Source organism: Diabrotica virgifera, chromosome 2 (assembly GCF_917563875.1).
Source record: "Diabrotica virgifera virgifera chromosome 2, PGI_DIABVI_V3a".
NCBI classification, from domain to species: Eukaryota; Metazoa; Arthropoda; class Insecta; order Coleoptera; family Chrysomelidae; genus Diabrotica; species Diabrotica virgifera.
In genome coordinates, this window is record NC_065444.1 from 94,372,667 (window position 1) to 94,398,122 (window position 25,456).

General features: G+C 35.0%; 2 protein-coding genes across 11 annotated transcripts in view; both read right to left on the minus strand.

Annotated features, from left to right (window-relative positions):
- LOC114330391 (ABC transporter G family member 23) overlaps positions 1–25,456 on the minus strand; it is a 436,441-nt gene that overhangs the window by 203,998 nt on the left and 206,987 nt on the right. The window lies entirely within an intron of this gene.
- Positions 3,512–25,456, minus strand: part of LOC126880132 (ABC transporter G family member 23-like) — a 384,411-nt gene continuing 362,466 nt past the window's right edge. For 9 of the 10 annotated variants that reach the window (XM_050643864.1, XM_050643859.1, XM_050643860.1 and 6 more), the window contains 4 exons: positions 23,060–23,237; positions 19,847–20,112; positions 10,768–10,854; positions 3,512–3,876 (listed from right to left, as the gene is read on the minus strand). In XM_050643864.1, coding sequence (XP_050499821.1) covers positions 3,665–3,876; positions 10,768–10,854; positions 19,847–20,112; positions 23,060–23,237 — 743 coding nt within the window. In that variant the 3' untranslated portion in view covers positions 3,512–3,664. The remainder of the gene's footprint in view (positions 3,877–10,767; positions 10,855–19,846; positions 20,113–23,059; positions 23,238–25,456) is intronic. The other variant, XM_050643862.1, reaches the window with a different exon arrangement.

The window sequence follows — 25,456 nt, forward strand, 5'->3', positions numbered from 1 at the left end:
GCGTCAACGTAAACTTATCCTGGACATGTTCAGGATTTTATTCTCCGCGAACAATTTTCGGATTCATTATGTAATGACGGGTTGCATACATTAAGGTTAGAGTTAGAGAAGGAAGCCTTTTCTTGTCCCTTTCTTATTTCGAAATCAATGTCAACAAAAATGCAAATGCAACAAATTTGTATGTCAGCAATAACAAAGAGAAAGAATATAACAGCAACAGGCAAAGGATTAACTTTCAATTAAATGACTTTCTTAGAAGTTAGAAATTTGATTAGCGTCTTTATTATGTCGACAATATAATTTGGTATTTCCACGCCGAAATCCGACTTAAATTTTTGTAGAGAGTAAAAGATTGTTGAGTTACTTGGAAATTGCAGCTTGTTATTTAGATATAAAAATTACCTTCCAGGGGGTTGAACAGTATCTGAAGGAAGGAATAATTTAGTAAAGCAATCTGTCCAATTTTGATATATATGTATTGAATTTGATAGGTTGTGGCATTGTGTTGTGGTTTATTACACCACAGAAATAATGAAATATAACAAGACCACTGCGTTCCATGTAACCACTGTTACCATTGGTAACAGTTAAAAATCTTGCAAATAAATATTTTATGGCGATGAATAATTCCATCATCATTCTCTTTGCCTTATCCCTATGCGGGGTCAGCTTCCCTAATTGCATTTCTCCATACAATTCTATCTTGAGTCACATCAATATTAATCCCCTTTACCAACATGTCCTGCCTAATCGTCTCCCCCCACTTCTTTGGTCTTCCTCTCCTACTCCTTCCAGGAATCTGCACTTCAGCAATTGTTCGTATTGGGTGATTAGCGTCTCGACGTTGAACATGACCAAACCATCTAAACCTATGCTCTCATTTTGGCATCAATTGAGAATAAATACGGACTAAGCACCGAGCCCTGGTGCAATCCTACTTTCACATGAAATTTATCAGTCTCTCCCACACCTGTCCTAACACTAGTCGTTACTCCCTCATACATATCTCTCACAATCTTTACATATTCACCAGGGACTCCTTTCTTATTGAGTGCCCACCACAGAATCTCTCGAGGAACTCTATCATATGCTTTCTCAAGATCAATGAATACCATATGAGCGTTTATTTCTTTACTCCTGTATTTTTCCATCAACTGCCTTATAATGAAAATTGCATCTGTTGTTGATCTGCCCTGCATAAAGCCAATCTGATTCTCGGATATTTCGGTATCTTTACGTATCCGTCTATCAATTACTCTTTCCCATATTTTCATGGTGTGGCTAAGCAGTTTTATAGCCCTGTAGTTTGTACATTGTTGTATATCTCCCTTGTTTTTGTAGACAGGTACTAGTATACTGCTTCTCCATTCGTCTGGCATTTGTCCAACTTCCATAATTTTATTAAATAAACCTGCTAGCCACCTTGTTCCTGTCTCTCCCAATGCTCTCCATACTTCCCCAGGAATATCATCTGGTCCTACCGCTTCTACTAGGTGTTCCATACATGATACTTTAACATGTCATACGGTCGCTCTACAGACGATTTATTCCTCTAGATTTATTCCTCCAGTCTTCTTCTTGGCTGGCTTTACAACTCGTGATGAGTCTCCACCGCATCCAATATAGACCTTCATTTTCTACGCAATCCTAGATAAATCGGCTTCAACATCATCCTGCTCTTTTGCTGGGATGGGCTACTTATCTTATACCACCTGGTCTCTCAAAGAACACTGTCTTTAATACTCTGTCTTCTCTGATCTTACCACATGACTTGACTATCTTATCTGGTTAGCTTTTTTATATCTGACGATGTTTTCAGTCTCATACAGAATCTCCAATTCTCCAACGCTCACATGGTATTCATTGATCTTGAGGAAGCATATGATAGAGTTCCTCGAGAGATTCTGTGGTAGGCACTCAATAAAAAAGGAGTCCCTGGCGAATATGTAAAGATTGTGAGAGATATGTATGAGGGAGTAACGACTAGTGTTAGGACAGGTGTGGGAGAGACTGATAAATTTTAGGTGAAAGTAGGATTGCACCAAGGCTCGGTGCTTAGTCCTTATTTATTCTCATTAGTTTTGGACCAGATAACAGCGAAACTACAGGGTAGCATTCCATGGTGCCTAATGTATGCTGATGATGTAATGTTAATAGGAAATAGTGAAAGAGACTTAGAACAAATTCTGGAACAGTGGAGACAAGCTCTGGAGGAAAAAGGTTTAAAATTTAGTAGGACAAAAACAGAGTATTTTTAATGTTCATTTAAAGATGGAGTTACTACAAATAAAATGGTATCTTTGGATGGTGAAATGATTGTGAAAAGCAATAGTTTTAAGTAACTAGGATCGGTATTACAGAGTAATGTAGAAATAGATGGAGATGCATGCAGTAGAATTAGGGCTGGATGGATGAAATGGAAAGAAGCGAGTGGTGTGTTGTGTGACAGAAAAATTTCAATGAAGCTGAAGAGAAAATTCTATAAAACAGCCATAAGACCGGCTATGATGTACGGAACTGAATGTTGGGCAGTGAAAAAGAAAGAGGAACAACGAATGCATGTGGCGGAAATAAGAATGCTTAGATGGATGAGTGGAATGACAAAGAAGGATAAAATTAGAAATGATTATATTAGGGGAAGTCTAGGTGTGGCACCAATTGATGCCAAAATGAGAGAGCATAGGTTAAGATGGTTTGGTCATGTTCAGCGTCGAGACGTTAATCACTCAATACGAAGAATAGCTGAAGTACAGATTCCTGGAAGGAGTAGGAGATGAAGACCAAAGAAGACCTGGGGGAGACGATAAGGCAGGACATGTTGGTAAAGGAGATTAACATTGATTTGACCCAAGATAGAATTGTGTGAGGAAATGCAATTAGGGAAGCCGACCCCGCATAGGGATAAGGCAAAGAGCCCCGCCTTCTCCACTGTCACGTCAATTCATTTTTTTGATGGCCAAATATCATTCTGAGAACCTTCCTTTCAGATACATTAGTCTATTAAATAGACTACTTTACGGGGAATAAATTGTATTCCCCGTTGATTTAGAATCCATGTTTCAATTCCATATGTAACAACTGGGCGAATAGTTGACATGTATCGTCTTTATTTGCATTGTCTTTTTAACAGTTTAGATCTTAATAATGGTGATAGGGAGTAGAATGCTCTACTCCCCACATCTATTCTTTATGAGGCCTCTTTTTCTATGTTGTTGTCACCTGTGATTATTGTCCCCAGATATTTAAACTTACTACTCCGAAGTTGTGGTCATTAGAAGTTATGTTCTGCCTAACTATTGGTCTTGGATTCCTCCATTCTGTTTGTCCAACGGGATATCGGTCCTACTCTGGCATGTCTTTCTCTGACTAAATATTACAAAACTCTATCGAGCTCGACATTGGATATTTGTTAGTTATTTATTATTTTTGTCCTCTTGTATATGTATATAAGTCTGGAGGATATCTTGTAAATAATATTCCGTATAAATACAGTCTTTTATTCTATTCTTACACAAAATTATAGCTAAACCTAGTAGAATGTATATCTTACGGTGTATTTATAAATTAGAATTGTATAATTATAAAATAATGCCTAAATTGTATATTACTTGAAGTTTGTACAACAATCAAATTTAAAATTTTACAAAGATTCTTTCTTCGTTTCTCAACGTTTTCTTTTAATCGTTATTACACTCAAAACAGCAAAAAATAATGTCCAAAATAACGCAACACAAATTCCATTATACACCTCGAAGTTATCCAAAGTCCAACCCTTTTTGAAGACGTTTCTGAACGATTCTATCGGTATTGTTACTGGCGTACATTTGGAAATAAATCTTAATGCCAAGGGCATGCCTTCAATAGGCCACATCAAACCTAAAATTTGAAAATTTACTTTTAATAACAAAGCGTAGAATAAGTTGTTGATAGACCTCTTTTATTGTTTCCAACCAAGTACGCCTGGATCCCGCGTACAAACAGATGATTAATAGCAAGCTGAACATTTGCTTATAGCTTAACGGTGTCTAGTCGGAAAAATTTTGATGTACGGGAACACCAGAACAGGGGAAGTTTTAATTGTAAGACAGGTTAAAATTTGGAACGTCAGACTACGAAAACGTTTCATGTTTTTCGTTGGACAGAACTTCCAATTGATTTGTTACCATTTCATTAAACTCTCATGCAAAAATCAGACTGGTATTTATCACCAACTGGGCATTTTAATAAGCCCAACACGAAGAACATGTTAAATGACAAGAATTATATTGGTGATAAATAGCAGTCTGATTTTTGCATGAGAGTTTAACCTTTTCACTGCGGGAACCGGACGCATCTAAACATTCCGTATTTGTATTTGGACCATAGGAGTTTTCTATTGGTTCGTTGCAGCACGCGGTAATATTTTAACCAATAGGCGGCGAGGTTCCAGATGCATATACGGAATGTTAGTCGGTCCCAAATTCATATACGGAATGTTAAATATTGTAGGTACACCGAAAAAGATAAGTTTTTTTAGAGTCTTTTAAAAGGAGATTGATTTTAAAATACTTGTTACTGTATTATTAAATAAAAATAAAACAATTATAGTATTTCGAATGTTATTTGGTGCGAAATTCATATGCGGAATGTTAATTATTCGTAGACCAAAAATGGGACTTTTTATTACTCAGTTAAAGGAGACTGATTTTAGAATACCTATTTTATTGATGTATTATTAAAGAAAAATAAAACAATGATTAGGTACCTATTTGGGGCGAAATTCATAAATGGAATGGTATAGATTTGAGAGACATATTTCTTTATTTGACTAAGATTTCGCTTTCTCAGAATTTTTAATGACTTGCACGTGTTGTTAAGTAGTTTAGATCTGTTTCAGCTATTCAATTCAATTCTGTTGAAGTTTAGGGCTGTGTGCTATCAGACGAAAATAAATGTTAACTTGGTTATAACGTTTGCGGTTGTGTTTTAAATATTATTTATTCTGGTTTATATATTTATTTTGGTCTACGAATAATTAACATTCCGCATATGAATTTCGCACCAAATAACATTCGAAATACTATAATTGTTTTATTTTTATTTAATAATACAGTAACAAGTATTTTAAAATCAATCTCCTTTTAAAAGACTCTAAAAAAACTTATCTTTTTAGGTGTACGATATTTAACATTCCGTATATGAATTTGGGACCGACTAACATTCCGTATATGCATCTGGAACCTCGCCGCCTATTGGTTAAAATGTTAAAATATTACCGCGTGCTGCAACGAACCAATAGAAAACTCCTATGGTCCAAATACATATACGGAATGTTTAGATGCGAACCGGACATATTTTTTTTTCCATAATCATCACTACGATGATGATTATTACAATTACAATCTGGTCATACTTGACCAATGAGCAATTTTAATCTAACCTAAATTATTACTGTTCCTTAAAATTAAGAGCTTGCCCTATAGCGTCTCTTAATCTAACCTAACAAGATAGTGCACTATTCTAGCATACACACTAACGCGCACAAGCACTATGCTCTGCTTTTCACTATCACCTATCACTTAAACTAGTTTATAAGGTTTTGTCCTCTTCAGTCTTCTAACTTGCCCAGTAGTATCGAGGAGCTGGATTGCCTCAATATTCTCGTGCATGTGAAGTCGTTGCTCGTGACTTCCTGCCATCTTCTTGATGATTATTTCCACAGTTTCCATTCCTAGGTCCTTATGGAGATCACTGTTTGTAACATACCAAGGAGCATCTACAATATTTCTTAGTATTTTGTTCTGGAATCTTTGTATTACTGTTATATTACTTGGTCTAGTACACCCTCATAGTGGGCATCCATAAGTCCATACAGGTCTCAATATTTGTTTGTAAATTAGTAACTTATTATGCATCGACAGTGTGGAGTTTCTTCCAATTAGCCAATACATTTTTTTATATCTTATATTTAGTTCTTCCCTTTTTTTCTTAACGTGCACCTTCCAGCGTAGTTTTGCATCTAATGTTATACCCAAATACTTAGCAGTATCTGCATATGGTACTTGGATATTGCTGATTATAACTGGTATATATTGTATTTTTTTGTTGGTGAAATTAACATGGACAGATTTAGCTTCATTTAGCCTGATTCTCCATTTTTGTGTCCACTTATAGATTTGGTTAACTGCTATTTGGACCTTGTTGGTCGCCTCTTCACTTGTCGTCCCTACTGCTTGAATAGCTGTATCATCAGCAAAGGTGGCAACTGTGTTGTTTTCCAGTACAGGTATATCACACGTGTATAGTAGGTATAGGACCGGACCCAACACACTGCCTTGTGGAACACCTGCTCTAATTTCTTTTAAGTCTGAAAAACAGTCTTCTTGCTTAATTCTAAAATGTCGTCCTTTTATGTATGACTGTAAAAGTTTTGAGTACTGTATAGGTAAAAAACATTTTAGTTTGTATGTTAAACCTTCATGCCAGACTTTATCAAAAGCCTGTGCAGCATCAAGAAATACAGTTGAACAGACTTTCTTTTCTTCTAGGGATCTTTCGATAATATTTGTGATTCTGTGCACCTGGTCAATTGTTGAATGCTTATTTCTAAATCCGAATTGATGTGTCGGTATCAAATTCCTTGCTTCAATAATTGGTTTTATTCGCTTAAGGAGCAGTTTCTCAAACAGCTTCGATATTACAGGAAGCAGAGATATCGGTCTGTATGACGAAACCTCATGTGCTGATTTTCCTGGTTTAAGAATCATAATGACTTCCGCCATCTTCCATATCATTGGTACATATTTTAATCTGAATGCACCGTTAAAGAGGTTTGTTAATTTTACGATAGCTCTTCGGGGAAGATTTTTCAACAGCTCACCCGTAATTAGATCATAGCCCGGAGCTTTCTTCGAATTAATATTTTCCCTTATTTCTTCAAGTACTTCTTTTGGTGTAGTTAGCCGAATTTCTTCCTCTAATTGAACAGGTTCCTCCCATCTTTCTTCATCCCCTTGAGGTTCATTTGGTTTGAATGTATTTTCAAGATGTATGGCAAATAGCTCTGCTTTTTGTACACTACTTCTGGCCCAGTTACCATTTTCTAGTTTAATAGGAGGAGAGTGCATAATAGGTCTTTTCAGTCTTTTAGTAGCTTTCCATAAGGAATAATCTGTACTACCGTCATCTGTTAGCTCCTGTAAGTAAGAATTAATCGAGTCATTCTTTAATTGTAGGATAGTTCTTTTGAGTTGTTGACTTGCACGATTTAGTTTAGTCTTATCTTGAGGAGACCTTGTTGGTTGCCAGATTCTCCTCAGTTTTCTTTTTTCAATTATCATGTTCCTTATTTCCTTTGGATAATTATTTCCTTTTATCCTAGGTTTCAGCGTAGGAGTGTTTTCCCATGCTGCTTGCTGGATATTGTTCACCAACAATTCTGCTTCTTTATCTAATTGCTCTGCGTTTTGTATTGGTACACTTAGATTTATTCTCTCTTCAAGGCTTAGCTTAAAACTATCCCAATCCGTCCATTTATTTGTTAATGTGGGGTTACTTTGTTTTTTAATAATCCTGTCACTCATGGTTAGTACTATAGGGGAATGATCAGAATTTAAGTCCCAACAGTCATCAATGTCTATGAAATTAGTTGAAATATTCTTAATAATAAAGAAGTCTATTAAATCAAGGGTCTTGTTTCTATCCGTAGGCCAGTAGGTTGGTCTACCAGTTGATAGTGCTTCACACCTCTGTTCTTTAATGGCTAACAAAAGCTCCTTTCCCTTAGTAGTAGTGATTCTAGAGCCCCAGTGTGTGTTCTTTGCATTGAAGTCACCTCCAATAATGAACCTTTCCCCTAAGCTTTTCAAGAATTCATTATACTGCTCTTTTTTAATGGAATGTTTAGGTGGGCAGTATATTGAACTTATATTTATTTTAAAAGTTTTAGTTTTTATGTGTACTGTAGTGGCTTGAATATGTTCAGTTTTATATTCCAACTCTTCATGATGACATATATTATCCTTTATGATGATTGCACTGCCTCCTTTGGCCGCATTGTCAGGGTGTATTGTATGATATACCTTATATCCTTTAAATTTGATGTAGGATTGATTTGTAAAATGCGTTCAGAGACAAGAAACAAATCAATTTTTTCGATGTCAAGGATTGCTTGTAGTTCTTGTTGATGATTAAGCAACCCGTTGGCATTCCATGCGACAATTCTAAGATCATTAGCCATTTCTTACCTTTGGAATAGCACCTTGAGCTCTATATTCCAGGGAAGTGACCCTTTCATTTAATTTTTTCAACTCCTGTAATATCATTTGTAGGGTTTGTTCTGAACCGGACATATAACGTAAAATAATTTCGTGCCCGTACAACGGAACCGGCTAAATACGCGTAACCTTTTTCGGCATTCGCTGCGGCAACCGTATAATCAGATATTGTTTGCGTATTGTATGTTGCCTATAGAAGAGAGTTAGGCATGTTATATTTAAATTTACAGTATGTACCTTTAAAAATTTTATACTTTACTGCGGGAGCCGTGCAAATCCGCACCTTTTTACACAGGCACGCACTCTCGAAGATTTACTTGTAAAATTTTAGGATTCTCCTTGGACGTAGTTATATAGGATAGTGTTTATCAGCTTATTTCATTTAAGTTTAAGAATTCAATTGTGTGAATTACAGCTGCTGATAACCCTATTATTGACTTTAAAAAAGTACAAGAGCGTTATGACCGGTAATTTGATAAATAATCTAGAAGAAATAATAGTAAATAATCTGAGATTTTTGGGTTGCATTTTCAAGATTTTGTGGTAGCATTTAACATCAAAATTATTGCAAATGAGGCCCGGAAATTGCAGAACATATATCCGGTTTTGCCACTCCTAACAAAAGTCGAAAAAAATATTCAAAAACAAAATTACAAACAGTTGAACGAGGTCTGTTACGTCGATAAATTATTAATTTTTGAGAATCTAATAGCAACAAATTAACAGTTATTCTACAAAATTGCAAATACAGTCCTAAATACAATGTATTGATACACTGCGTGAACCGTATTTATACGTCATAGTACTACATCGACTGACTGCGGCAACCGGGTTGATCAGCAAAGGCACGAAACAGCCGTACCATACTACTTTTATAGAGACCATACTACTTGTATAACTAGCCGCAGTGAAAAGGTTAATGAAACGGTTACAAATCGATTTTAAGTTCTGTCCGACAAAATAAATGGGGCGTTTTCGTAATGTGACGTTCCAAATTTTTAATCTGTTCCAGTGTTCCCGTACATCAAAGTTTGTCCGACTAGACAAACAAAATTTTCAGGTTGCTATTAATCAACTTTTTTTGGTACGAGGGATCCAGGCCTAAAGTGTTATATTGCAAAATGGTCTTGATGCTCTTAGTGATTTGTGGAAGCTTAGGGCGAGGCCCCATTGGTGCGATTCGCTGCGACGTCGCAACGTAACAACGCTTTGGGACGAGGTCCCATTAGTGCGTTGCGTTATCGCTGCGTCGTTTTCATATAATTTTTTACGTGTTATTTGGTGTTTTACGCCACCGCCGAAATAAACGTAGAAACTTTATAAGATTCTGGATATCAGTGGCGGCTCGTCAGAGGAGGCAAGGGAGGCTCAGCCTCCCCATAAATTTTTTACACACTCTATACTGTTTTGTTTATCATGAATCGCGAAAACAACAATTACTCTCACTATTATACAACGTGTAAATTCCATATTATCACTAATTATCCATACGTACGGAGCATTAGCATTAGAACGCATGATCGCGTCTCAGTTTTATTACATATTATTGTAGGCAGGACCCTGGGTTATCCCGAGATGCACGAACGGAGCCGAGAAGCCCAGATTTCTCCGTTGCTAATGCTCCGTGCAGCGCAGCAGGCGTTTAAGGAGACGCGGTCTCCTAACAGTGGCAACTACGGCGCCATCACACGCTGCCCGGAGATATACCAAGGGAGGCAGTGTAGCTTCTCAGCTCCGTTGGGTGGTTGGGTGCGTCTCGGGACAACGAATTTTAGGGCCCTGACTAAAAATAATGAAAAATCTAAAAGTGCGAATTTTGTTATGAAATTTGGTATGTGGGGTTATAATAATATTTGGAACAACTTGCTCTAATAACTTTTTCCGATATCTCTAACTCAAAGCAAAATATCGGTAATTTATCGTGTTTTTGAATTCGCAAGGCCGCGTTTAGAATTAAAAAAATTCAGTTGAGTATCTTAAAAAATTTGAAGCTTCATTATGTATGGACTGCAAAACTTCAAATCTGTATTTATTTTGATATGCATAGGTATCTATTTACAAATAGATGGAATTGTTAACAAATAAACGACACAAACTTTGGTATTAAACTTTTACTATTAGACTAACTATTTTTAAAATGATGATATCATGAAATTATGAATTAGGATGATATTATGAAATGTAAATAAAAAATGGTCAAAAAATGGGGCCTTAAATTACATTTTTTGGCGCATTTTTTTGCTAGTGCAAATTTGTCTAGATATTTTACAGTTAGGTATAGCCTCCCCTATTGTAAAAATCACGAGCCGCCACTGCTGGATATGTCCTTTATTTTTTATTTTTTAGAAAAAAACTTATATGAAAACGACGATGTGACAACGCAACGCAGCGCAACGAACTTATGGGGCCTCGCCCCACAATGCGTTGTTACGTTGCGACGTCGGAACGCATCGCAGTTCAACGCACTAATCAGGCCTCGCCCTTAGAATTTATATTATCACTTAATACTTACCACATAATGACATCATGGGAAAAAACATACCAGTAATTACTAGGTTGGCTACTAAATGGTTGACGCTTACTACTGAGATCCAAAATCCTAAAAATATAATACAATCCAAAAATCCAATATGTAGTCAAAATATATTATAGACAGTTAAATATTTCATATGCGAAAAATAATATTAAGTAAAATTTAATAAAAAATGTTTGTCTTGCTAAAAGGTATATTAGTTTAAAAAGCCCATATGGGGCTACAAACATAGAAACAAAATGTTTTTGCTCTGTAACAAGAGCATCATCAGTATTACAAGAACATGGTGAGCCAACCAAAAAATACAAAGGTCAAAACCTTTCAACAACAGACTAAAAGTCTCATATAAATGCAAACATAACAAAATCCAAAGGATGGATATAATTCCTATGGATACGGCCCTAGGGCAACATACGACTCCCACACGTGGTAAGTGGGTCAATAGGTAACATAATGACCTAATTTTTACCTATTGAACCACTTACCACGTGTGGGAGTCAGGCAACTCAGTTGCCTGCCACCTCTTGTAACATAATGACCTAATTGTTACCTATTGACCCACTTACCACGTGAGGGAGTTACATGTTGCCCTAGAGCCGTATCCATAGGAATTATATCCGTCCCTTCGATTTTGTCATGTTTGCATTTATATGAGACTTTTAGTCTGTTGTTGAAAGGTTTTGACCTTTGTATTTTTTTGGTTGGCTCACCATGTTCTTGTAACACTGATGATGCTCTTGTTACAGGGCGAAAACGTTTTGTTTCTATGTTTGTAGCTCTATAGGGGCTTTTTAAACTAATATACCTTTTTACCAAGACAAAATTAATTATTAAATTTTACTTGTAATTAATGGTATACAGCCAGCTACTCTTCCTTGTGGAACAATTTCACTCTATCATTCCTATAATTACCATTCCCAAATTCAAATCATACTACTACTGACTTTATGCCTCCTTCGAAAAACACATATTTCTTAGATAATGCAAACGAAAAATCTTCCTCTTGAATTTGGACTTATTATAAATTATTCTTAATATTAATAATAATATAATTATTCTTAAATTCTTATTATAAACAAATCAACAATTGAGCCAACTAAGATAGCCAATAGAATAATTGAGAACTCTCGAGCTCCATCTGAGAAAACTCATACATCGATGGCTTAAACAACTTAAAGCAAATACCCCCGCAACATCAGAATACTCACGTGCCTTCTCATTGGATGAAATAAACGAAGCGCTTAGCCAAACCAAAACGGGAAAAGCAGCTGGTTTCGATGGAATATATCCTGAGTTTATAGTCCACACTGGTACAAAAACAAGACAATGGCTCAAAGAATTCTTTAGCGACATTGTGACTACAGCTATGCTACCCCCAGAATTCAAAAAAACAAAAATTATCGCAATCCAGAAGCCTGGTAAAGACAACAAGCTGCCTGAAAGTTACCTGCCTATCGCCTTACTCAGCTGCTGTTATAAATTACTAGAACGACTCTTATATAATAGAATATGTAACACCATTGAGGACGCTGTACCAATTGAGCAAGCTGGATTTAGAAAAGGACGAAGCTGCTGTGACCAAGTGCTGTCCTTAACTACATTCATCGAAGCTGACTTTATAAGACGTGAAAAATCTGCCATAACATTTATAGACCTTACGGCTGCCTATGAAACTGTGTGGAGAGAGGGCCTTATTTATAAGTTGATGAAAATCATACCCTGTCTCAAAACTTGTCAGCTGGTAAACAATCTACTAACTAACAGACTGTTTCAGGTATATATAAATGATGAACGAAGTAACGTTAGAAAACTTAACAACGGCTTACCTCAAGGCTCAGTGCTAGCTCCTTTATTATTTAACCTTTATACGGCGATTATACCTAAAACAAAATCGAGAAAATTCGCTTATGCAGACGACCTGGCCATTGGCTTCCAAGATAATAGTAAGGAAGCTGGAGAACGAGCTCTAAACGAGGACCTAACTACACTTAGTAACTACTTTAAGAACTGGCGCTTACGTCCTAACACAAGCAAAACTGAAACCTGTCTTTTTCACCTGTCGAATCAACTTGCGGGCGATACCCTCAATATAACTCTAAATGATGCAGCTATCAAACATAACAACAACCCCAAATATCTAGGCGTCACACTTGATAGAACACTCACCTTCAAAAGCCATCTTACAAACGCAGCCGGTAAACTGAGAACAAGAAACAATATAATAACAAAACTTGCTGAAACAACTTGGGGTGCTTCTGCAGATACTCTTCGGACCTCTGCTCTAGCTTTGGTTTTTTCAGTGGCAGAATATTGTGCACCAGTATGGTTAAATAGTGCACATACAAACAAAATCGATGTCCAACTTAATCAAACCATGAGAATAATCACTGGAACAATAAAATCAACCCCAGTGAGATGGCTGCCCACTTTGAGCAATATTACTCCACCAGATCTTTGCCGTACAGCAGCATTAGTAAGAGAGTATCAGAAAATTGTAGCCAAGATACAATTACCAATCCATCAAGACATACCAGACATCTCAAAAGAGCACCAGCGACTGAGGTCTAGAAATCCTCCAATCAGATCTGCTCGAACAATTGGTGATTCCTATGATATACAAAGGCAATGGTCCACAAGATGGATGCCAACAATAGCAGCAGACTATATTCAGATATCCACCCCAACCCAGGGTTTCATCGGATCGGGTGTGCCCCGGTCCACCTGGGCGAGGCTTAATCGCATACGTACCGTACATGGTAAAAGTGTTGATTCTCTGTTCAAATGGGGTCGTGCGGAAAGTCCACAGTGCGATTGTGGATCGCCTAGACAGACCATAAGTCATTGTGTTTCAGATTTCCTAAACCCCAGAAGCAATTGAATGGCTATGTAAATTGGACACTAATATTTAGATTCATTCATTATATTTTAGTGTTTGAATAATATATATTATATTTGTGTATTTATCGTACTGTGAAAGTCCATACGCTAAATAACGAAAAATCTCCCTCTGATTCTGACTCCCGTACAGAAGAGACGCTTTTTTCGATCTATATCTCTGATTTTCGTTCTTGTAGAAAACAGACGTTTTGTTGCCCTCCCTTAGTGATACCCACTAATTAACCTAAGAAAATACCCTGAATCTCTGATTTTGATGCTCGTAGCGAATAAACGTACTTTTCGCTCTCTCGTACCTATCGGTTACCGTAAACAATAAACGCTTTTTTTTACAGTGACGTGTATACGTGTATTCGCCAAAGGCAGTGAAAAGAGTGTAACTTGGCTTATATGACGACTACCAGTGAGCGAGTGTATACAACAGGAATATTGGTAAGGTTTTGTATAAACTTGATCTAGCTATTACCTGCACAACATTATTATCTCTTCTAATTTATTTGAACCACACCTACGATGCAGTCCTATTAACTCTGAACCTACATGCATTAATTGTACATACACTACTCAACAATAATTAATTATTGAAGTGGATTTTTATTTTTCGTAAGTTTATCTAAAAAATATTCCGATTTAATTTTAGTGGTGAACTATTTTAAATGGGAAATAAGCCACAATTTTACCAAAAAAATGAATTTATTAACGTTTTGACGCCCAAGTCGGGTGTCGTTGTCAAAATACAAAATAATACTAAATAAACAAAAATGTTGTTGCTTAGTAAAATGTAAAATGCAGTAGGATGTGGTTACCCATACTAAAAGAGGAAGTCAATCGAAAGAAAATACCACGATTAGTAAATCATTAACATATCGAGTTAGTACATATTTTATATTTTAGTTTTATTTATACATATAATATCTATGTATTATTAATATTATTTATAATTTAAAATAGCATACATACATTAAAGTCAGAATTTGGTATTAGTTTTGAGAGTAAACTAAATGTAAGCCCAAATACTTACGATGTCGAGATAGTATCACGAGGTTTTTTCCTGGTTTTCCCTCGTGATTTACTATGGAATCTCTAGCGCGAGAATTTTATTGCCATAGTTGCATTTGTTGTCTTTTTAAAGACAGATCACATGCTATGATTTTTTGTGGCGGATATTCTTGAATTGGGGTTGATTTCATGTAATCGAATGAACTATCTTTTAGTAAAGTCGTCCCAGGAAACGCAACTCATCAATATTGGCAATATCATTTTAAAGTCTTCTACTTTAAAATGTATAATACATGCCTGAATTGCCGATATAAATGAGTCAGATTAAATAAATTATTAGAAGAATTTTTTACTAAGCAACAACATTTTTGTTTATTTAGTATTATTTTGTATTTTGACAACGACATCCGACTTGGGCGTCGAAACGTTAATAAATTCATTTTTTTTTTGGTAAAATTATGGCTTATTTCCCATTTAAAATAGTTCATTATAAAAATGCCACAAGGAAATAGCTTCAGAACAACATTAATTTTAGTGGATACGGATCTGGACAAAAATTGATAATGTTTTCACATACTATTTGTTTTTTCCTGTTTTTTTTTACTTTTCAGTAAATAAAAATCTGATTGTAAATATAATATAATATATGTTTCAGGATGAACACTTTTAAGACGATTAGAGACTATGCGACTTGAACAGCTAGTGCGTTGGAGTCAGGAAAGTTTGTCTCAAGTGAAAATCGCTAAGCAACTGAAATCACACTCGCACACTGAATGTGTCTCAGAGTGTTGTCCAAGCCGACCCTGGAATCCTTATTTAGAGACATGATACATGAAACAATATAAACAGAGAGACAATGATTAATAGCTTCTTGTAGCAAGCTACTGGAAGGGTGATTTCTAGTCAAACTATCAAAAAACGGTTGAATGCATGATGGCATTAGATAGTCCAGAAAGCCACTGCGCATTCGCTAGGAAAAATATTCTGATTCGGATTTTTTGCACAATCTTACCCAAAAAGGACTCCTTTTAACAAATTTGCATGTTGCCAGGACCAAAAGGTGGTCAAAAATTTTTTAAACGATTTTTTTTTTGTTTTTTTCCTAAAATTATTTTTTTGCATGGAAAAAAGTTTTTTTAGATTTTTTGGATCATTCCACACAGAAAAGATCTTTAGTGACTTTTCTCTAAAAATGATAGTTTTTGACATATAAGCGATTAAAAATTGAAAAATTGCGAAATCGGCCATTTTTAACCCTCAAAAACTATGTGAAAAACTGAAAATTTGAATGTTGCCAAGGTAGGTAGATATTCTTTAAACATCGATTGATGAAATCCCGAAGAGATTTTTGCAATACAATATTCAAAACTTTTTAATTGCTAATCAAGCGTGCGCGACACTATTTTCCACCGACAGTATGGTGCAAATGAAAGAAATAAATTCGTTATTTCATAAACCGGCTACTTTAAGGAAAAATCCCAAAACAGGTCGATTTTTATTTTTAAGTTATGATATTGTGGCATATATGGTATTCTAGTGACGTCATCCATCTGGACGTGATGACGTAGTCGATGATTTTTTTAAATGAGAATAGGGGTCGCGTGCTAGCTTATTTAAAAGGTTTTTCAATTCTCTATTCAGTGATATAAACATTTACATTATTATTTATACAGGATGTCCAAAAAATTTTTATTAAATTAAATTATTTGGCAAAAAAAGAAGTAGAAGGACACCCTGTATAAATAATTATGTAAATGTGTACATTACTGAATAGAGAATTGAAGAAACTTTCAAATGAGCTACCACACGACCCCTATTCTCATTTAAAAAAATCATCGATTACTTCATCACGCTCAGACGGATGACGTCACTAGTATACGATATATGCCACAATATAATAACTTAAAAAATAAAAATCAACCTGTTTCGGAAGTTTTCCTTAAAGTCGCCGGTAATAACGAATTTATTCCTTTCATTTGCACCATACTGTCGGTGGAAAATAGTGTCGCGCACGCTTGATTAGAAATTAAAAAACAAAGGAGTTTTGAATATTGTATTGCAAAAAACTCTTCTGGATTTCATCAATCGATGTTTAAAGAATATCTACCTACCTTGGCAACATTCAAATTTTCAGTTTTTCACATAGTTTTTGTGGGTTAAAAATGGCCGATTTCGCAATTTTTCAATTTTTAATCGCTTATATGTCAAAAACTATCATTTTTAGAGGAAGGTCACTAAAGACCTTTTCTGTTTGGAATGATCCAAAAAACCTAAAAAACTTTTTTCCATGCAAAAAAAATAATTTTAGGAAAAAACAAAAAAAAACGTTTAAAAAATTTTTGACCACCTTTTGGTCCTGGCAACATGCAAATTTATTAAAAGGAGTCCTTTTTGAGTAAGATTGTGCAAACAATCCGAATCAGAATATTTTTCCTAGCGGATGCGCAGTGGCTTTCTGGACTAAGAGTAAGAGCAAAAAAACGCGCTTTAGGTTCAAAACAGACGGACCACCCTACAGACCTACTCTGTGGATCCACAAAAGTAGTTTCCGATGATTGGTAGTGGGTTCTTATGTGGAGTGGACGTTCCACCCCAGACGAGCGACTGTGGCCAGTCACTGTCGCCGATCCCCACCATTGTGGTGTCCATTACAAAATCATTGGGTCTATAAAAATCGCCTGTTTCAGCCACTTTGTGGATCCACAGTGTAATGCTGCAGTGTTCCGTCTGTTTTCAACCTTAACATCCACGATTGGCGGACACAACGATATCTGCGAGCAACGTGCACTCAGATATCGTTGGGCGATGGAACACAATCAATGGCGCTTCCAAGACTGGAGACATTACTTCTTCTTTTCTGAGGAATCAAGTTTCCGCTTATATACGTCTAACGTTGAAACGGTGCCGAAATCATTAATGTTTTATCTTTTATTTTTTTTTTGGTTTTATAATATGGTTTATAGTACGCCCCTTGTATCGATACATTTATAGTTTCTAGTAAATTGGCAGATATAATGTTTTTTGTTGAAGGACTGTCGAGTTAGATCATCTGTGATTCTTTCCGTTTCTCACGACATCGAATATTATGCTGTTTATCTGACTTATGTTTTCTGGAATTTGGCGTGGATAAGTACCTCGAGTTGTCTACTATACTGAGAATACCGGTTTTAATTCAAAGAGCTAATTGTTTCTGGAGACTGGAATATGTTATTTTCAAGCTGATTTGTTTATGTTGTGAATTCCTTTGCGGAGATAAGGGCTCTGAGTGTGTTTATGTAATACAACAAGTTCGTACGTATAATATTCTAAACGTTGCGAAAAGCTTGGGAAAATATTGAGCTGAGATATAGCTATCAGAAATTCGTTTGGTTTAATCCTATTCGCAGGAGAAAAAGTTACTGCCTTTGAAGGCGTGGCTGAAATTTGCTTAAACTTTTCTATTCGGTTTGAAATGAAGAGTGGAAATTGGCGAATTTTTTGGATTGGTAAAACCGGACATGGTTGAGTAGGATAGAAGGATGGGGAGATGGAATGAGTTTTGGGTTGTAGAGGAATTCTAAGTAGATTCGTGATCAGTTCTGAAGCCAGTTCTCTTTGCCTTGCTGACGGAGAAAATTGTTGATAATAGTTCAATGGAGATAGTTGTTTGTATTTAGTACAATTCAGTTTTTGTTCCAGAGCCGAAGTAGGCTTAAGTGGCTGCTGTGGTCGTAGAGTGTAAATTCTCGACCGTATTTTGTGTTTCTAGTGATGGATTAAACTGATCCATTGGTTTTCTTTTGTCGAAAAGTCCTTCGTTTCTTTTAATTAAGTTTAATCAATAACAATAATAATAATAATAATAGTATCCAAGTGTTGCATACAATAAACGAACAATGGAATTTCATTTCTAATATAATTAATAGCTGTACTTTATCTATCAAAATGAGTGTCGTTATGTGCCGTGACAATGGATGGACTATGGATCACCCACGGATAAAGAACACAACAAGGTACTTGCGCTATTTTTAATTGTTGAACTCTTACGTTTTCTCGCCAATTGGTAAAATGATTAAAAACTTTTTTTTGATAACAACTTTGCTAAATTTTTATTTATTTCAATAAAGTAAGAATTGTGTTTAATTATTAGATTTTCTTTACCAATTTTTATCCTTCTTATAAAGTAATCACGCATGAAAGTAACCTACGGTAAGTACAGATATTTCAAGTAAACGGCATTCTTAGTTTTATATTTTTTTTATAAGTAAGCATATTTTCTTTTTTAATTATGGCGCCCCCGAGCATTTGAATTCCTGTTTTATTTAACATCTATTAAGAATCCACACCCCTAGGTCTCTGAAGACTTAGAGCTAAAGAGGTACATCAAAAAGTTAAGTAGCACCAAGTATATTTTTATATTTTGTTTAATTTGGCATTTAACGTGTTAATAATAATGGTGTTATACTAATGGCTTCCATTCGTGGGGCTGTTATACAAATGGCGCCCTGGTGCCCATTCGCTAGTGCTACAAAATAGCGCCCATTCGTGGGAACGATATCAAGGTATATTGATCTAGAGAGAAATAAGACAATAATATAGTGAAGTTCGCGTAACATTCCGGCTTTAGCTTTGTGTTAGGGTTTTCAGATCGCGCAGACGGCCCTCACATCCGATCATTTATGTAGCCGGGACCGACAGCTTTGCCCTCTGAAGGATGGTGGCGACTCAGTTAAATTAGAAATTAAAAAATGTCTTCTTGTCAATGCCAGAAATTGAACCCGCGCCCTCCACCTTGTTATGCCAGTAACCATAGCTTCTGGGCTACGGTGGCCACTATGGATGGACACGGACAACAACATAATGAACTTTTAATTGGTTCAACCACTTTGGAACCGCATCAATTTGTGCCTGAGTGGTAGTGGCGTTAGAATTCTAGCAGGGTCTGGTATTGGTTTTCTGGACATGAGTGGTAGAGAAGGACAACTTCTCAGCGGCGACGAGGTACTAAAGGAGGTGAAGCCCCACCTCACCATGGACGTTTCACCAACTAGTGTCATTACCCAACTAGGGTAATGGTTTTGCATAGTTTCATATAGATGACGGGTGTTAGATATCGCCGCGGAGTAATAGAGCTAATAATATAGCCATTTACCATATTATGTTTAATTGTAATTATCATACTTACCATATGATATTCCACAAATCCCAGATAAATATATTAAAAAGAACATTAACACCATATTGCCCATAAATTCATGTTTGTAATATAGATACGCTACAAATAAAGCTTCTATAGTTTGTATAACACAAACGGAAGCTTGTAGGACTATATGGGTTAAAGTTATCTCTAGGGAAGTTACTCCAGCAACGATAGATCTATCCCAAATTCCTTCGTGTCGCTCTGTTATTATTATCTGAGAAGTCATCATTGATCCCATAAAGAACATAATCCTGGAATTAAAATAATTTATAATCGTATTAATGTTCGTTAAAAAATCATTTAAACTTTTTGTCATTATAGTTTTTGTCAAATATCGACGGCCTTATATGAAATGAGATTTTTGCGCCATCTGATTAATATTTATGGTACGTATACATAGAAAGACAAAAAAGTTCAAAAAAGTCAATAGATGTCGCTATAACCACAAAAAAGAATTCTATCCAACTCCACGGCGTTGGGTGAATCACATGAAACTTGTTAAAGTCCATCATTGTCATTGAGGTTAGATGTACTTTTGCTGCGCTGCTGTGCTATATATTCAAGAAAAGTATTATAAGCTAACATATCTTCATGGAAATAGTGTAAACTTATTGAAGGTAATTTCAATTTGATCATATTATTATAGTTTTTGTGTTAACTACATTTAAGTAGCATTATTATCCTTAAAACCCCACATTTGTTTTTCTTGTGGGACTTAAGCATTTTTCACAGTTTATTTTTGGCGACTTTTTATGGAATTACGCATATTTCTTCATGATTTCCGTTATTAAATGTGCATAACTCCAAATTGTTTCCATATTTCAAAAATTAAAGTTGCCTAACTCCATTTTTAAAGTAATGATATTTTAAAAATAGATCTATCTTTATGAGAAGGCTGACGGACATTATTCTAAGTAACTGTGTCAAATAAGATAAAGTTTTAAGTCAAAATAATTCTTTAAATAAGTTTTTTTTGTCTCCTGTAAAATTTGTTAATTTGGACTTAGGCACTTTTCATATGAGGCCGACGATATAGTAACCATTATGACTGGTGTGTATTCTTCTAAGCTTTTAAAACAGAGGCATTATCAAAAACTGCGACATTTTTGAAAAATCTAGCGACACGTCGATTTTTGATTAAAGGGTGACATATGTTTTCGATATTTCCAATTATTTTAGTTTGACGACTAAGCCAGAGAATGGCCAGAGTAAGAATCATCTCAATATTTTTAATAGATTTTAATTTCTTTCTTTGCATAGTTTCTTGTATTTTGCATGATTGCATGTATTTTTCCTGTATGATCTGGAGTGCAAATTATTGCACCCCACATTATGCAGGGACCACCTCCATAAGAACTACACTCTTCCATGCAGAATTGTGGAAATCGCTCTCGTCGTCTTCGGTACACTTTTCTTCTTCGGTCGCTACCATAGAGAAATATTCTGGTATCATCTGAGAACAGAACAGGTCCCTATTGTTCCAACGTTCAGTTCAGATGATCCTCTGCAAAACGCACGCGTGCTTGACGCTAAGCTGCAGTAAGTTTTTGACCAATTGCAGATAATCTAGGAGTAAGAATATTTTACTCCAGTCTTCGCCTTACTCTCCACTGACTAATAACTATTCCTCTTACATCACGGAGCTGTTTTTACACTCGAACGACATTAAGGTGACGATCTTAACATTGTTGACATAATAAAGCGATCAGCACGAGCAATTGTAAGTCACTTTCTACCTGTTCCAGATCGTCTACGAAAGGATCCAGTCTCCTCATAATGTTAGAACACTCTTCGAACCGCGGCTAGTGTCATTTCCAGTTGTAAATAAAAGCAACAGCTCGCTGGCTAACTGCATTTTCTATTAATGCGATAACTTGTGCGGCTTTTTCTGGTGTAGTTTCCATTAAACTTACACACACCTAAACACTAATTAATTATGAAAAGCAAACAATATGCAATTATGGTCAGTTGCAAAGCCAATAATAAAAATTTTTTACAAATATTTCATATTATCGTTATAAACATCAAATAAACACTTTTCTATTAGTCCAGAAAGCCACTGCGCATCCGCTAGGAAAAATATTCTAATTCGGATTTTTTGCACAATCTTACTCAATACCTTTTAACAAATTTGCATGTTGCCAGGACCAAAAGGTGGTCAAAAATTTTTTAAACGTTTTTTTTTTTTGTTTTTTTCCTAAAATTATATTTTTGCATGGAAAAAGTTATAAATAAGCCCTGTATAAATAATTATGTAAATGTTTATATTACTGAATAGAGAATTGAAGAACCTTTCAAATAGCTAGCACATGACCCCTATTCTCATTTAAAAAAATCATCGATTACGTCATCACGTCCAGATGGATGACGTCACTAGTATACCATATATGCCACAATATCATAACTTAAAAATAAAAATCGACCTGTTTCGGCATTTTTCCTTAAAGTCGTCGGTTTACGAAATAACGAATTTATTCCTTTCATTTGCACCATACTGTCGGTGGAAAATAGTGTCGCGCACGCTTGATTAGCAATTAAAAAACAAAGGAGTTTTTTAATCAACAAATCATCATAAACAAATCGATGTTTAAAGAATATCTACTTACCTTGGCAACATTCAAATTTTCAGTTTTTCACATAGTTTTTGAGGGTTAAAACTGGCCGATTTCGCAATTTTTCAATTTTTAATCGCTTATATGTCGAAAACTATCATTTTTAGAGAAAAGTCACTAAAGACCTTTTCTGTTTGGAATGATCCAAAAAACTTTAAAAAAAACTTTTTTCCATGCAAAAATATAATTTAAGGAAAAAAACAAAAAAAAAACGTTTAAAAAATGTTTGACCACCTTTTGGTCCTGGCAACAAGCAAATTTGTTAAAAGGAGTCCTTTTTGAGTAAGAATGTGCAAAAAATCCGAATTAGAATATTTTCCTAGCGGATGCGCAGTGGCTTTCTGGACTATATGTTTATCGGTTGCTACGCATATAAATAATAAGCAATCGATGACAAATTTATATTCATATTAAATCCTATTAAATTATCTTTCAAAAAGTATATCCCTTTTTTGCTTGGAGTAACTAATTTCAGAAATAAATATAGTCAAAAATATAGTAAATATATCAAGTCAAAACTTTAAAGCGGGCCGATTTCTATGCTCTCAAGTTAAGTTTAATATGTCATCTTTACAAAGATACTTACGTTATAAGACATGCAGGAATCATGAATAATATAAATGGCTCATCGTTTCGACCATAAAAGAAATCAAACTTTAATGGCATATTTCCATGTGTATACTGACAGTCATCAAAAAGTTCGTTTTGAAATTTGGAGTAGAGATTAAGAAGTTTGTATTTTAGAGCTGCTCCAATTTGTCTGTCTGAAAAGAGCAACGTGATTAAGATATACATAATAATGAAAAAGGCAACCGTAGATACATATTTCAGACTAGTTTGTCATCATCAGCACGGTGTAGCAAGTTTGAAAAAGTAAAATAAACTTGGAAAATTATCAGTAATAATGCTAGAAGACCCTGAATTCCAGAGTATCAACTAATACTATACAACGGAGTACGGAGTAAACAAAAGCAACCTGGGTAAAACGAACGCCCAATGATTAAATGAACAATGAGTGATTTTTGTGTGTAAGTAGTTAAATAATGTAAACTGATATCGGCATGTTTTACTTTTTCTAACGTGGCTTCACCCTACTGATGAAGAATAGTCATAAATACGTATCTGCGGTTGCCTTTTTCATTAATCTATTTTCTATGCGAACTATGCCGATATCATTTTCTATTAAATAACTATTTACTAAAATTACCTACAAGTAGCGTACAACAAAAAACAATGTAAAGGAAGACTTGAAGAGGCTTTTGTTCAGATGTGGACGTGAATGGCTAGACGAAGAAGAAAAAAAAAGAAGTATTTACTTGCGAAAATCTCTCCTTATTTATTTAATTATTGGTCTTTTTCACGTCCTCTGTTATCATAAAATTAATCATTTGCTAAGTATCTCTAGTTAACTATGTATGTTCTTGGTTCTAGTACATAATTTTGAATTCTTAATACTTACTAGAATTCAAGGATTAGAGCCTAGAGGAGTTCAAGACGTCATCGAAAGAGCTCCGACGCTTAAGTGAAACTGGGCGGGGCACTTAGCTAGAATACAAGATGGACTGGGGACAAAACGAATTATGGAATGGGGGGTCCAAAAACTACAAAAGAAGGTGAGAACGACCCCGAACTAACAGTGGCGTAACAAACTCCGTCGGAGCCACCCCGCAGAATTGGAAATGGGGCCCCCTTTAAAAAATTACTAAATGCGACATGTGTAAGAAATACATATATGTTACAGCCCAGTAAATCAACGTAAAATATGGCGATACCGTTTAATTTTCAGTATTAATACCGAAGTGGTCAATTGAAGACTTTTCGAGTTATTTATGAGTAAAAATGTTTATTGTTCAACAAAAAAAAAACACGTTTTAGGCAATTTTTCGCAAATAGTTCAAAGAGTAAGTACTCGATCGAAAAGAATATTGTTAGCAAAAATGTATCTAGCTTATAAAAAAATGAAACAAAAATGAAGTCTATCGACTCAGTAAAAGAAAATTTGTAGCTCATGAAAAGTTTTTCTTATTCGTCAAATTCCAAATTGAATATTTCAACGTGAAATAACCAAAAAATGAAATACTTTTCGGGGAAACTCATTGGAACTTTTTTAAAGTGTTTAAAAGAAGCTTTATTTTTTACAAAAGTTCCTAGCATCAAAACTCAAAACTAAGCCAGTTACGCTCAAAATACATTAACAAATAATTAACTTTTTTATATGACCTGTAAGTTTCACCGGTTCAAAGTGCTTATTTTTAAAAGGGTTCTAGTTGAAAGGGCTTGAACGATTCACTAATCACGAGTATATGCAAATTATTTAAACAGCCATATCTTAAACAATTTTTGTCTTACAGAAAAACAAAATAAAATCAAAATACTTATAAAAGCAAGACCTACATTTCTTTACTCTTTGAGATTTTTCGTATCACTAATACTTTTTTAAAAAAGGCATTTTTCCAAAATAAAAATAAATTTTTACTATGAAACCAATTTTTTTTTAAAATAAGAACTCCGAACCGGTCAAATTTACAGATCATTTAAAATAAATGGCAAAGCGCTAATGATAAATTTTATTTGGGGTGCGAAATAGGGGCAGTTTTTCACGATTTTTTTTACCAAAACAAGAGCCAACTTTATTTTGAGAGTAACTCGTATAGTTTTGGTGCTAGAAACTTTTATAAAAAATAAAAATAAAGCTTTTTTTGAAACATTTAAAAAAAGTTTTAATGAGTTTTTCCCGAAAATTGCTTAATTTTTTGGTTATTTCAGATTGAAATATTCGATTTGGAATTGGACGAATAAGAATAATTTTTCATAAGCTTTAACTGTGCTTTTACTGTGTCGATGGACTTCATGAATAAGTACAGTATTTTTTTTGTATCTTATAAGCTACATTTTTGCTACAAATATTTTTTCGATATCTAATATTTAATTCGATAAATACTTATTTTTGAGTTATTTGCCAAAAACCCGTCTGAAAACGTTG